The sequence below is a fragment of the Asterias amurensis genome, chromosome 11, assembly GCF_032118995.1.
Source record: "Asterias amurensis chromosome 11, ASM3211899v1".
Taxonomy (NCBI): domain Eukaryota; kingdom Metazoa; phylum Echinodermata; class Asteroidea; order Forcipulatida; family Asteriidae; genus Asterias; species Asterias amurensis.
This window is the reverse complement of record NC_092658.1, coordinates 7202366-7218411: the sequence shown is the minus strand read 5'-3', so window position 1 is coordinate 7218411 and position 16046 is coordinate 7202366. Positions and strand designations below refer to the sequence as shown.

The 16046-nt window shown below is 36.6% G+C and overlaps 1 protein-coding gene across 1 annotated transcript; it reads right to left on the bottom strand.

Moving 5' to 3' along the window:
• Positions 1 to 5953: 5953 nt before the first annotated feature.
• LOC139944288 (serine/threonine-protein kinase SBK1-like) lies at positions 5954 to 9492 on the bottom strand. The gene has a single exon (XM_071941274.1). The coding sequence runs from the start codon at positions 8985 to 8987 to the stop codon at positions 7857 to 7859; it is 1131 nt and encodes a 376-aa protein (XP_071797375.1). The 5' UTR covers positions 8988 to 9492; the 3' UTR covers positions 5954 to 7856.
• Positions 9493 to 16046: the final 6554 nt, after the last annotated feature.

Here is a 16046-nt window from a genome sequence, read left to right as displayed (position 1 = left end):
CAAATATACATTTATACCTCACCACGCAATGCCTCAAATCCTATAATCGTACAGTTCCGAAAAACAAAGGTATGCATACACTTTGCTTTTAACATCTCACCTGGTCAAAATCTATACCCAGACGTGTTTTGTTTTACCGAACAACGTTGTAGACTGAAATTTGTAAGTTCAAGTTCAGTGTATATACAATATTTAACCAGTAATCAACTGGCTTCCATAACGCTGCAGGGCGTCCCCAAGTCCCTATTGGTGACACGATGCCCGTGACGTCATCATCTGACAATTAAATTTAATTGTATTCCATTTGTGTTGGTATAGTGGCCATGAAGATTGAAGTAATAACAAATCGTAAGTGACTGATAAGTAATGTCTAACAAGTCGCTTGTTCATTAGGGCTGGCACTGGTGTATAGTTAGGTAAAATGGGATGTCAGAACGAATGTACACGCCTTACCGAGTCTCGGTAGGAATTCTGTAATGGTGAACATTGATTGAGATAAAACACGTTGTCTTATGATTTTAAATATTAACGTCGGGCCCTTTAATTTTAAATTAAAGGCTCTTGGCACGTTTGGTAAATTGTCAAAGACCAGTATTCTCACTTCGTGAATTAAAGGGTATATGTACTTTTTCCTAACAAAAAACACAATGTCAACAGATTTACATTAAACTTACACAGTTTGAAGATTATGATAGTAGAAAGCTTCCCTTGAAATTTTACTTACTGAGGTGCTGTAGTTTTTGAAAAATGAGTAAAAGTAATAATTTTCGTCTCAGTTTTAGCAAGTAAAAACGTACTAACCAGTTATGCTATGGTTTTGGTATAATATCATAACTGGTTAAAGGGATTTTACATGCTAAAATAGTTTTGGTCTCATGAGACCAAAACTATTTTGTGACTTGTTTTACTCATTTCTCAAAAACTACACTACCTTAGTTAGTAATATTTGAAGGGAAGCTTTCCACTATCATTATCTTCAAATCCTGTAAGTTTAATGTAAATCTGTGGACATTTTGAAAAAGTATCCAAATCCTTTAATAGAGGAAAAAACACTATTGTTTCACAAATTTATGTGCTTTCAGATGCCTAATAATAAAATACTTCAGCTGAAGTCTTTTTTATTATTTGATTGAGAAATAACCCTTTTCTCAAAACTACGTTACTTCAGAGAGAGCCGTTTCTCACAGGGCTTTATAATATCAACCAGCTCTCCATTGCCCGTTCTACCAAGTAATTTTATATCCAAACATTTGTTTTGAGTAATTACCACTAGTGCCCAGTGGCTTTACAGAAAAAGAGAAACGATACAGGTGCAATTAACACTCCTTTTAAATCATGTTATTCGGACGGCTAACTGGTGTTGTAAAGGAGAAAGGTTAGACTTTAATCAACAGAAGCAGCAATTATTTCAAACTAAATGGAATCCGATTCTGGTTAAATTTTTGTTGAAGTTGTTGTGTTTATAAACTTGTCTTGTTTACCTCTGAACGTATTTTATGAGGTCTTCTGTTTGAAAATGTATTCATAGGCTGTGATTGGATTAGTAAAACTTAACTCAATTTGATAAATTGGCACAAGAAAGAAGTTTTTCAAAATCGTGTTTATTTATTAATTTGTTTTGTATGGCAGTGACATTTTGATGTCGACAAAAATATTACCAATTGACTCAACCCCAGGTAAAGGCCCAAGAAAATGTCAAATCCATTAAACCCATCTTGTCCTGCGCTGGGACCGACCTCAAAGCTCGCACTGGTCTTTATCAAATTATATTTCTAACTGAATTTATGTTGTTGCCAGTTGGTTGAGGCGGCGGGTAAACGTCTCTGTTTAACCCGGTGTGTAATTACGGGTCAAGCCCCCTGACGTGCACGGCACAGATGTGCTTACTCCGGTGTACAAACCAGGCCTTCTTACTACATTCACTAAATAGTCAGGATACCAAACTGGCAGGAACTAAATGGAACGAAGGTGAGATAGGAGTCATGACCCATAAGAAAGCTTGGATATCTGACGGCATCGTAGACAATGTTCACACCCGTTTTTCTCGTTACGCAAAATGCGGTCAACACTAATCGAAGTTTACAGCCGCACACAACGCATCTTGCTTAAAGACATCTTTTTGTTTCAAGGCGACTTAAAACCTCAAAATTATAATCTAAAACCAATATTTGTAGGATTGGAAATGCCACTGACCCCCTTTAGAAATATCATTGTTATTAAATGATTGCAGTCTTCAAGAAAACTGTCAAATGCCTTGCCTTGAGAGAAGCATTTATCAAGAAAATACAACAGCATACAAATTACAATCGCTACATGTACTACATACCATTCACGCCATAAACTTGACGTATGCCAAACGCTATATACGTCATTTTCTCAAAAGAGACCACCATTTTTCCTCTGGATCGTTGTTCCACATTTCTTTAACGCCCATTATGTTGTGCATATCAATTAATTCGCATACTAAGTACAAGAAGACCTCTTAATCATTCCTTTAAAGGCACTGGACCCTTTCGGTACAGAAAAAAAAGTTCACAGATTTACAAATAATTTACAGGGTTTACAGAAGGTAATGGTGAAAGACTTCTCTTGAAATATTAGTCCATGGAATGCTTTACTTTTTGAGAAAACGGTAAAACAATATAAATTCTCGTTAGCGAGAATTACGGATTTGTTATAAACACATGTCATGACACGGCGAAACGCGCGAAAACAGGAGTGGGTTTTCCCGTTATTTTCTCCCGACTCCGATGACCGATTGAGCCTAAATTTCCACAGGATTGTTATTTTATATATAAGTTGTGATACACGAAGTGTGGGACTTGGACAATACTGTTTACCGAAAGTGTATAATGGCTTTAAAGGCACTGGACACCTTCGGTAATATTGTCAAAAACCAGTATTCTCAATCGGTGAATTCCAACATGCATAAAAAAACAAAACCTAATAAAATTTTGACTCAATTTGTCGTCGAAGTTGCATTAGAATATTGAAAGAAAGACAAAATACACGCACCCTTGTTGAATTACTTTGTGTGGTTTCAGATGCATACAGTAAAAGGTTTCAGCTGATTTGTTTTTATTCGATTAAAAACTACCACTTTCTCAAAAACTATGTTACTCCAGGGGGAGCCGTTTCTCATAATGTTGTATACTATCAAAAGCTCTCCATTGCTTGCTATACTATAAAGTAAGGTTTTATGTTAACACATATTTTGAGTAAATACTTATAGTGTCCAGTGCCTTTAACGATGTCCTTAGTTATCAGAGTAGACGGCCAAGGTTTTTTATTCCAAACATCTGCACGTTAGCCAGCTCTGTTTTCCATCTAGTCTTCTTGGTTTACAGTTGTCATCGTTCTAGATATCAGAATTTGTAGAGCTGACACAATATTCGCAGACAGTGTCACAGGTGTGCCGATCAAACCATATACATGAAATAACAAACCTGTAGAAAGTTTGGGCTCAATCCGAAGTGTGTGTCATGAGAAACTCGTCAAGAAAAACACGCACAATTTTCAGAATAAATTCACTGATAGGGAATTTTATTTGGTTTTCCCTTACACTGCATGATGTTTATATAGTTACCCAGTACTTTCACAGAACTAGGGAAAGTATACTGAGCTGTGCTTATACACACGGTAAGGGTAATAGCAAAAAAAGTCCTTGTATATCGCTGATTTGACTAATACTTTGTTTTTGTCATGATACAACTATCTCAAGCATCCCCATCTAAAACTCAATAATTGATGTCTGTTTGTCAGCATGTCTGTTATTGTCTTTGTCTTTTGTGTCCTTTGTGTGTCTTATCCTGTGTGGCATTCTCAAATAAATGGAAGCAACTTCATTTCACTAACTGTGCCCTAATCCTATACTATTCTATAATATAGTGTATTCGGTTTTAACGTAAACCATCATTTTGTTTGATACCGGTACAAATATTATGTGAAATGGAAAATAATAATAATAAAACCATTTATATATTGCGCACATCACCGTGAGGTCCCTAAACATGTTGTTGAACTGAATTTAATTCAAATCTATATTGATGGCCCTTTTTGCAATATCGCGACGCTGAGATTGAACTTACTCTGTAATGTGTTGCATCTTTTGTTTTATTGAGCTCGGTCGAAGTCCCTTTAATCCTCATGAAAACTTGTATTTTATTTATCTGTGTGTGATTTGTTTTATACTCCAAGTACCATTTCACTTTGTTTCACTCTTGACTGCCCATCAAGAGATGTCAATTATTGCGAGCTAGATTCTTAAAACAAAGTCTGTCTCGTGTTGTATTTCATGATCATTGCATGAAGAACATCTACGTTAAAGGCAGCTTTGGTAGTTGTTAAAGACCAATCTTCTCACTTGATGTATCCTAACATGGTCCATACAAAAACAAACCTAAGAAACTTCGAGCTCAATTGGTCGTCGAAGTTGCAAGAGAATAAAGGAAGAAAAAAAAAAACATGTCGCACAATGTGTGTGCTTTCAGATGCTAAAATTTGAGACCTCAGCTGAGGTCTCGAATTCAGTTCAAATATTTAAATGAGAAATTACTTCTTTCTAAAAAACTACGTTACTTCAGAGGGAGCCGTTTCTCATAATGTTCTATATTATCAGCAGCTCCCCATTGCTCGTTACCAAGTAATTTTGTATGCTAACAATTAGTTTGAGTTATTACCAATAGTGTCCAGTGCCTTTAAAGAAACATGGCTTAATAACACAACTAAAAACAGAAAGCACCAGAATATGCTTCAAATTTGAAACATAGTTTTGATGTGCTTTGTAATAATAGATGGTGAAAATGAGGAATTCGAATTGTCTAAAGCTGCCATGCAATCTCGGTGGTCAAGTGGTAAGACATTTATTCTAGAGCTGTTCTTGTAGAGCTATTATTCTAGTTAGTTTAAAGGCAGTGGACACTATTGGTAATTGTCAAAGACTAGCCTTCACGGTTGGTGTATCTCAACATATGCACAAAATAACAAACCTGTGAAAATTTGAGCTCAATCCGTCATCGAACTTGCGAGTAATGAGAGAAAAAAAACACCCTTGTCACACGAAGTTGTGTGCGTTTAGATGGTTGATTTCGAGACCTCAAGTACTAAATCTGAGGTCTCGAAATCAAATTCGTGGAAAATTACTTCTTTCTCGAAAACTATGGCACTTCAGAGGGATTTTATTTTATATAGGGCCTAAACGAATAACAACAAGAAAGACAAAAACTTGGCTAATTTGTTGCTGTTAATCAAACTCTGGAATGTGTGAGTTACTGTATATGACCTAAATGGTCCAACCATGGAAATAGAAGTGCAACACAATTCAGTCTCTGCTAACTATCCCTGAATATTGATCCAAGGTGTGAGTGCGTTCACCGACTCGTTACAGAGTGCATCTATGTTGTCCATGCTAAAACAAACACCAATTCTGCTTACGGCACTGGGAATCATCCTATATAGGGAAAGTGTCTGCTGTTTTTGTTCGCTCATCTTATTATACTGAACAATTTCTTCACTCGATTAAACATACGCCGGACTCTGGGCTTATAGACCTTTATCATGCTGCCTCCATCTTGGTCACGTTCCTCGTATCGAATAACAATAATGAATGCTAATAATCATTTTGCAAATAGGAACCAGACTATAATGTTCTTCCAGCCTCGGTTTGGCAACATTGATATCAGTTGGAGAAATTCAAGATTGCTGCGAAAAAAGCCTATTACCGGCACTGGACAACTTTGGTAAATGTCGAAGACCAGTATTAACTTGGTTTATCCCAACATATGCATAAAATAACGAATCTGTGAAAATTTGGGCTCAATTGGTCATCGAATTTGCAAGAGAAATTACAAAAAACACCCTTGTTGCATTAGTTTGTGTGCTTTCAGATGCATAATAAAAGTTTATTTTATTTATATGAGTGAGAAATTACCTCTTTATCAAAAACTACGTTACTTAAGGGGAGCCGTTTCCCAGAAATGTGTATTCATGTATACTACCAACAGTTTTCCATTGTTTGTTACCAAGTAAGTATTTATGCTAACAATTATTTTTAGTATTTACCAATAGTTTCCACTGCCTTTAAAGGGAATAATACCTTGGGAAGAGCGATTGTAAATGCTTCGCACATTCACACATATTGCGTTACATGCACTATTAAGATAATGTTTAAAATCTTCAGTCAATAAATATTTCTCAACCAGGAGTAGTAAAAAAATGTTTGTAGTTGTCTTCTACAAGCCCCAAAGCTTCATAACTAAACGCGTTTTCCAAAAAGGGAATATGTGAGTTATAGAATACATTTTTGTAAACAGTGATTTTCCATTTTCCATTCTAATAAAGCTATTAAAACAACAGAGGAAATTGAAATTTGATGGTTTTTGGCTATAGCCATGTTGGTCCAAATTATACAACTAAATTCGAGAACGTAGGGTCAAGGAAAGATAGACACAATTACTGCATACATGAAGACGCTCGTGTACAGTTACCGATCTGTAGGCCCGCAATTTTCACAAGGCTGTTTAAAACAGAATGTATTGACCTGCCCAGTATTTCTTTGCTATGAAACCAACGCTCATCCCGCACCCCAGGAAAAGAAAGAAGGAAGGAAACAGACAAACACAAACCCGAAAACCCCACCAAACAAACGCCAAAATTAAAGGTTAAAATGTTTGGGTAAAACCACATTTTATATTCTTTATCCCCGATGCAAATTTTAACATCATAAAAACAAACACCCGACACCCCAACAAACCTATACACTCGAGTCCAGCAAAAAAAAAAAAAAAACTACACCCGACACCACAGCAAACAAACAAACACACAACCAACCCAACACACCAACAAACAGCCCCAAACACCCCAAAGAAAGTAACATCAATCAAATACACAATCTCAGAAATAACTATTTGGCTATTTCTATTATTCACAGATTTTCTGAGATTGGAATTTGTTTGTGTTAAACGTTTCAGTCAAATTTAGCCACGTCACGTACAGGATTAGTTTGAATAGTGTGACGAATAAAAGTGCAATCATGGTTAGAAATACAGCCAAAGGCAACAAAAGTATTATTATGAGTTTAACCTCAGCCAATAACAGGCAGATGGTGCAAGACGGCAATGAATAAAATTGATTCAAGAGATTTCTATTTATACACATGAGCAGCTGTGGTCATATTTTCAAAGACGATTTTTTTTTTGCGCTCTATAAAAGACATTTACAGCTGTTAAGCATAATACGTGCCATTGCTCTTAAATACATACATCGTTCAATATGAACTAATCGAATATTATTTACATGAATAATGATCAATGATGATTCAGAAGACTAAACATTTATCGACATTTAAATAAAATGGAAACAATTTGTTTTCGGAATTCCGTTCAAAACCTTGAATTAAATGTAAAATCTCCATGTGCTTATGCCCATTGTAGGGATGTAAAGTTTACAAAACAGACTTTGGGTTGATGTTTGCAAGTTAAACGATAAATGGGCACAGTTTTCCTGTGGCAATAGCAATTAGTACAACGTTCTAGTCATCTACATGTGCTCTTTTTATACGATTATGATATGTTGCTTCTGGTTGTTGTTGTTATTATTTGGGTGTGTGCTGAGCCATCGCAGTGTGGGTAGTGATATTGGTAGCTCTGTTTATTTTGTTGTTGTTGAAGAGTAGTTGTTTTTATTGTATATGTTGTTGTAAAAGTTGTTGTTCTTGTTTTGCTTTTGTTTTTGTTGTTTTTGTTGTTGCTGCTCTGGTTAATAATGTTGTTGTTTTTTGTATTTGTTAATAATGTTGTTGTTGTTGTTGTTGTCGTTGTTTTGCTGCTGTTCTTTAATGATGTTGGTATTGATAGTGTTTAAGCATTGGTGCCTGTGGTATGGAGTGCCTGTCTACATGTTGTTTGTACCCACTCATCAGTTCTTTGCATCTTTTGTTTGCTATTAGAGTTAGTGACAACACCATGCCGGGCTAACATCTGTCTCAATTCATCCATAGCTGCAACCTCTTGTGTGCTATCTAAGCTACACGTCTCCTCACGTAGAGACGGTGGTTCTTGCTCTGTCTCTAACCATTGTTCATTCATGTATTTGTTTATCTCACCGATAGGGCAGCGGCGTTCAGCTTTCGGATGTAAGATTTTCCTTAAGAGTTTCTGCATCTTAGACGAGAGTTTTCTCCACTCCATTGGGGTCACGTTTACCCTTCGTTTTTGCCAATGGCTGAAGTTTCGAAATGAGGTGTCTTCCGGTGTGGCGGTCCCCCATGGAAACACTCCTGTCAAAACACAGAATAAGAGAACCCCAAATGACCATACATCTTGACCGTAGTCAGCTACATATCCCTCGTTGATCACAGTGGAGCAACTCTCTGGTGCCGTGTACGGTACATTCGGGCATTTCTTCTTTACTGTATCCCCTTGCCTCTGTGTGTTCTTAAAATCAGAAAGTTTAACCACAGTCATGCTGGTATCAAACACAAGGATATTTTCTGGTTTAACGTTACCATGTACGAGGAACCTCTTATGCATGAAGGAGATTGCAGAGGCAGTCTGGCTGATGCATGATTTAGCTCTATCTTCATCAAGACCTTGATGTGGTGGTATTGCCTCAAGGAGGTCCCCTTGTTTAGCGTACTCCTGAACAAATATAAAAGCCCTGTCATTCTCAACGGGTTTATCGTAAGTAATAAGAACGGCTGGATGGACGGCTAACCGGCAACTGATTTGAAACTCTCGAAGGAATTCATTCATTCTGATCCTCATTTTGTCGTAGTACTTCAATACCATTCGTTTGCCAGACCTCTTGTCTACTACGAGTTCCACTTTACCGAACATCCCCCGACTGAGCACTCGAATGGTGATAAAGCTGTTGGGACAGGGTAGGGCATCGTCGCGTTGTCCCGGTGTGAATTCCCCTGTGATACCGTCCGGAGTCGTAGTTTCCGGGGCCAGACCAGTCGCTTGAATCTTATCCATTGCTTGGAACATAACTCCTTGTTCCGTCACTGCACCTCCAAGTCAAAACAGCCACCACGGCACCGCACTTTGAACACAGGTACTTCCTAAACATTGTAATGATTAAGTGCACTAAAAGATGGTCCTCCTACAAAACACGAGATTGATATGAGTTTGTGCACATGGCATAATGTCATCACTGCCTCTTCCATGTTGTGTGTAGGTTTAATGTTGAAGGTCTAAGTCACATCGTTGCAGCCAAGGCATGTGTGTACCGTGCAGACGACCATGTACTCGGCCTGTCATGAATGATTCGCACGCCCTCTCATTATGTTCGATTGTTTTGAAATATTCAAACCCAGAAAATGAATGTATTTGTCATACTACTCCAGGCTCAACATTGACTGCCGGTCACTGATTTCAGTAGTCCTCTCTCATGTATAGCTTGCATCTCAGCTGTTGGGATGCAGTCTACATGCGTGTGCAGTCTGCATGCGTGTGCATGTGAAGTCCGCTCATGTGTGTGTAAATGCACCTACGCAAAAGTGTTGGCCCAGACATAACCAGACTGAACCATTAGTGGTAAGGGTACAAGAGTTTATTGACTGGATGTATTGCGGTAGTCCAGAATTAACCGGTACCTTTACTCTGACATTTATTGATTGATAACCAGCAATAAGTTGTTTTTAATACATTTAAAGAGACGATAATGACTTGTTAAAAAGGTAAGGAAACTACATACCAAAATTAATATTCCACGCGTATTTGTTTTTTTTCTGATTTAAATTTAACATTTTTTTGGGGTAATACTTTATTGTAATTTTTGTAGTATAGCATTGTTTAAATAAAGGTACTCTCTAATGCCATCTTTTTAGGTATTTGTCTCGATGAAGTGTTTTTATCGCGATATTAGCCTAGTGTCTTCCTTGTATTCTTCTTTGAAAGTACCTCACAAGAATTAATACATTTTTCCTAAACATTCAATTTCAAAGCAACATTTGTTTCCATATTATTGTAGAACAATAATACAAATATTTGATACAATAGCTGAAGTCAAAGACAATCGAGAACTGGTTGAGAAAAGTAATTGATGATAACAAAAGTGACTAAGATCCATTGATTTTTATATGCAGATTAGCAAATGAAAGTGAGTCAAAGACCAGAGACCATTTTGATGTAGGCATAGCACATAGAGTATTATACATCAGAGCATCGATTATCTTTGTAGAATGAAATAGTATATACTCCGTCTACAGACTAGATATATGGTTAAATGCACTGATTGACGCTATTGGTAATAACTCAAAATAATTGTTAGCATAAAAACTTACTTGGTAAACGAGCAATGGAGAGCTGTTGAAAGTATAAAACATTGCATTGTAAGAAACGGTTCCCTCAGAAGTTATGCAGTTTTTGAGAAAGAGGTAATTTCTCACTCAAACTGTTTGAAAAAGACTTCAGGTTTAAAGCCTTTTATTTGGGCATCTGATGATTTAAGGCACACATATTTGTGAAACAATGGTGTCTTTTTCTTGCAACTTTGATGACCGACCGAGTCAAAATGTTCATAGATTTGTTATTTTATGCAATGTTTTGCTACATCAAGTGAGAATACCAGTATTTGACTATAGTATAACCAATGGTGTCCTGTGCATTTAAACAACGAAACTTAGCCGAAGAAATGAAATCAAATTGTGCTATTTTGTAAAAAAAAAAAAGATTCTAATAATCCACATTACTTGCGTCAGCATTAATGCAAACATACGACAACGTACTTTAAGTTCAAACAGGAAATTCTTACTTTCCCCCGTGATTGGTACTTAACGTGAAGTAGCCTATTGACTTTGTAATTGCACGTTTCGGTCGATGCTAATGTGCATAGGCCATACTCATCGGCTATGCGATACAAATTATGACGTATACAAAAGTGTTGAAAATAATGTGATACGGAAAAAGTATCTTTCGGTGGAAACTTTAGCTTTGACGTCATGATTTGCTCACCACACTAATGATTTATCTTAAAGGGTTCTGTTTCTGGTGAATTACTGCACAATCTCCACATATGGGGATGTACACGTGCAGGTGGCTGAGCAGCAATGATTTACATGAAGTGAGCCCCCCTGATGATGTTACCCATATTCATACTTGAAGTTTACTCTTAAAACTACTAATAGTTGGTGCGTCGCGAATATCCTGTGGTAGTTTATTCCATTCTGCAAATGACCTTGTGAGGATGGAGAATTTGTAACAAATTTCACGGTTATGACGGAGAGTGCGTATGTGTTTGGGAAGGGGCCACAAATACAAACAAAATTAATGTGAAAACTTTACAGATAAATTTGATTCTTGTACCTCATTGGTCTCAACATTCCATCAGATATATTTCATGGAAAAGCGGCTAGAAAAAAAAGAAGAAAAAAAAATAGCTTTGACTGTTGTCAAAAGGCAAAGATTGGAAAGAATGTTCATGTATCAAGCAGGAATTTATACAATTCCATAATTGTTTTACCAGACATTTAATAATATGCACTCCTTACGTATTTACTTCTGCATGAAAACAGATCATGTAGTGTCACTCATAAAGTTTCACTGACGATGCAATGTGTCTGACAAGTAGGCTACAATGTCCCATCAAGTGTCATCATCGTCTGATAATGCAGTGTGTCTGACAAGTACAGTGGTCACATCAAGTGTCATCGTCTGACGATGCAGTGTTTTACAAATGTCACTCAAATTGTCATCATCATCGGACGAGTTAGTGTCACTATCGTCTGACGACACAGTGTGTCAGATAGATACAGTGTCACATAAACAATGTTTTGTAAATGATGATTCAATGTCTGACAAGTATAGTATCACTCATAAAGTGTCATCGTCGCCGTCTGACGATACAGTGTGCCTGACAGTGTCACCCATGAAGTGTCATCGTCGTCTGACAATGCAGTGTGTCTGACAGTGTCACACATGAAGTGTCATCTTCGTCTGGCGTAGATGTGTGTTTTGGCAGTGTCACTCATGAAGTGTCATCGTCGTCTGGCGATGCAGTGTGTCTGGCAGTGTCACCCTTAAACTGTCATCGTCGTCGTCTGAAAATGCAGTGTGTCTGACAAAACACACTAAAACTCATTATTATTTTTAATCTACAATTTATCGTGATAATCTATTAAACAACAGTGTGGCGTGAATACAGCCCAGGAATCCTGAAAAGTGCAGTGAGGGTAATAAGAGCTGTTTCAACAAAGGTCCTTCATTACAGTACATAGCACTTCAGCATGTGGTTCTAGTTAAGGGCACTGGACACATGGTAGTTATTCTCAAAATAATTATCAACATAAAAATATTTGGTAATGAGCACTTGAGAGCTGTTGATAGCATAAAACATTGTGAGAAACGGCTCCCTCTGGAGTAACGTAGTTTTTGAGCACTTGAGAGCTGTTGATAGCATAAAATATTGTGAGAAACGGCTCCCTCTGGAGTAACGTAGTTTTTGAGCACTTGAGAGCTGTTGATAGCATAAAACATTGTGAGAAACGGCTCCCTCTGGAGTAACGTAGTTTTTGAGAAAAAAAGTAATTTCTCACTCAAATATTCAAATACTTTAGGTCTGAAGCTTTTTTATAATCAGCGTCTGTAAGCACACAAATTTGTACAACACGAGTGTTCTTCTTTCATTATACTCTTGCAACTTCGATGACCAATCAAGTCCAAATTTGCACAGGTTTGTACGTTGGGATACACCAAATGAGAATACTGGACAATTACCATATATATATAGTTACTTTTAGGCAATAAAGCTATGAATACAACAATTTTGTGACCATACTTATGTCTAATTTGTATCCTTTTGCGCGAAATAGTAGTTTTTCACAAAAATGTATTGGCTAATTTCAAACGGGAGTAACTCAGCAACGCGATACACCCCAAAGCTTAGACATAAACCAAATTACTGCTGCTGGTGTGTTCTTTCCAGCAATGCAAACAACTCAATTCTTGAAATAGGCAACATCTGACAAATAGAAAAACAAACAAAATATTAAGTTGGAGTTTAACAAGTGAGTTTTGAGAAGGCGTTTGAATATATCCAGATTATGCGTCTTTGATGTTACGGGGGAGTTTGTACCAAAGAGTAGGAGAAGACGTAGAAAATGCACGATGGCCGTAAGACTAAGTTGAGGCCAATGAACAGGCTAGTAGAGATTGTGATTGGGTGCAGAGATTTCTAGAAGGCTGGTATTTGTGAATAAGTTCTTGCAAATAATATGTAGATGCGTGGCCATTGTGTTTGGTTATACAGTATACTCTTGTCTCATCGGACAACAAAGTAATATGTCTGTTGTTATTGATTCAACAACATTCATGTCTGAAGTCGATACACAATATCGATCAATCAATACACGCAACCACAGCCAATGACCTTTTGGATTTTAAAGGGCTAATCATTTTGTTATTTGTACTATTCATTCAATGGTTTATTCGTTCAATGGTTTATTAAAATTCTATTAAATTCGCTGCCAGCAGCAGAATTACATGAACAGTTACATAGTTAAAAATTTGGAGTCAAACATTACATTACTATTTAAAATTGCCAAAATCTTACAGAAAAACTAAGAGGGAGAAGTACTGTACACACTTATACTATGGGGAGGAGAGCAGTAACTTAAAGTTAATATTTAAACATATATAATCAAATTTGATGTTGGTATGTAATCAGGTTCTACAAGATGCACGCAAAGAGTAATACTTAAAACCGAGATTATAAAATGTTGTGTTTGGGGACTTTGGATTAATGTTGACTCATAAAGGCAATGATATTTTCATAAATATAATATCCAATCATGATGTAGGCCTCTCTTCCCATAATGACATCCTTTGTCAAATCGTCCTTCGGATGGGACGTAAAGCCGTTGGTCCCATGTGTTGTGTCATGTAAAAGAACCCAGTGCACTTAACGAAAAGAGGAAGGGGTTCGCCCCGATGTGTTCCTGGCTGTGGCTGCTGTATGCGCCGTAGCACCTTGTAAACCCTTACAAGGTGCTAAAAAATTGGGTCTTAGAATTGATCACTTCAATAAAACTATCTTTCTAAGAATTTGTTTATATACTCAGCGCCTTGAGTACCTTGGTAGATACGTGCGCTATATAAGACTTCGATATTATCCCTTACCAACAAAAAAGAATCTGATAGGAATCTTATAGGAATCAAAGAAGTGACGAAAAATCTATAGGAATTATATGGGAATCCTATAACTATAAAAAAAATCCTATGATTCTCTAAAAAAGAAAATATATAGGTATTTCGCCTATAGATAGGACTTTTTTGTAAGGGATTGTTATTATTATTATCCTGTTTAAAATGTTCCCCTTGTTTATTCGTGATGAGAAACTAACAATTAAACATAAATACAAGTCTAATATGTTTTGTGTGAAGCTTTGCATGGTGTGGTTATAGTAGGAAAAAAATAATTAATAGTAAACTTGCGGGCACAATTTTGTGTGAGTGTTATCTCTGAAAGGAGCCTGGTGTGGGCTCGACATTTCGAAGAGTATACTCTGCTCGTATTCAGGAGAATATACCTCTAATATGTTGGGTGTTGCGGACAGCTGTTTAGAATAAACCGTAAAGCATTAACCAAAATCAATATCACTGGTGCATTAGATCCAGTTAGCATAATTCTATCTTGTATTTTGATTGCTTTGCCATGTGCCGCGTTCTTATATATCCCACCTCTCAGATAATCCAACCCGCCCTCCTGAATGCAACTTGAATTAAACCCGACGACCAATGACGTCATTGTCGAATTCCTAAGGCGTCGTTGCTGGAGTTGGATTATTTCAAGCTGGTAACCAAATGTTTCAATGTAGTGTGTTGATAAAATAGCTGGTACCATCGGGTGTGCACTACGGAGCAATTTCAAAGAGCTACTTCTAAGATTCAACTTTAACAGAAATTGTTGTAAAAAAATCAATGCCTGGGAAACGTAAGCAGGACCCGGTTCCATGAATAAAAAGTACTCACTAAATTTTATTTTGGCTGTTGCTGTTGCTTTCTACAGTAAGCAAAATATATTGTAACTAGCAAATTTTCTTACTTAAAAATATCACGAAATTGCTGTTCACATGTCTTTGAGAATACTTATGAGCATTGCGTATTGCATTAACTTCATCACAAATTCTGATGGTATAGTTGTCGGTTTTGTTCGTCTAGCGATACAGCTTTTTATTAATGGCAATAACAGTGTGAGGAGCGAGTCTTCAATGCATGGTAATTGGTTGGTGTCTGGCTGCTGTTGATTGACCTCAGTCCATAGCAGCGGTCAGCCACTGACAATTTAGTACTTACCACGACTCCCCACAGTTAGTTCTTAAACAAAACAGGCACAAGGTAATACAATTAATTTAGAGTGCTCGTCTCTCTGCAAAGTGTGTTTCGGAAATAATGCTATTCATGTTTTGTTGGAATGAACCTAAAAGAACATAGTCTTTCTCAAAATCCCCCGTTTGTCACAACGGGGGAACTATTCTAAAAAATAAAACTCCATCGGGAAGTATTCAGTAAATGTGCTAAACAATAAATGACAAAAAATCATCAAACCAACCGTTCACGCTCGGCACGAATGCATGAAATGTTTTTTTTTTTCTCTTTTTTTTTTTAGTATTCAATTGTTTAATAACAAGCTATTCAAACCGCTGCCAGCAGCAGAGTTATATGAACAAAGAACAGATTAAACGTCTCGTGTAAAACATTAAAATTATAATTAAATGGCTTTGAATCTATTAGAAACAAAAACAAGGATGTTTATAAAACTATAAAAGTATTGAACATTTGAAAAAAATGAAAAAATACTTGATACATATACATGAAACAACAAAAAGATCTTTGAAGATAAAGATTAAAAGATTACAAATATTTTTTGACATGACAATAAAACATGAAATGTGTCTTCCCTGTGCAAAGAAGACAGCTTTACATACAAGAAAGGCATAACCACAAGAATAAAATTACAATTTACAGATATATACAAATATAAAGATACTTTACTCCTATTGGTTTATAGCCACACATTGTCTCTGAAATAGAAACTTTGATTGGCTG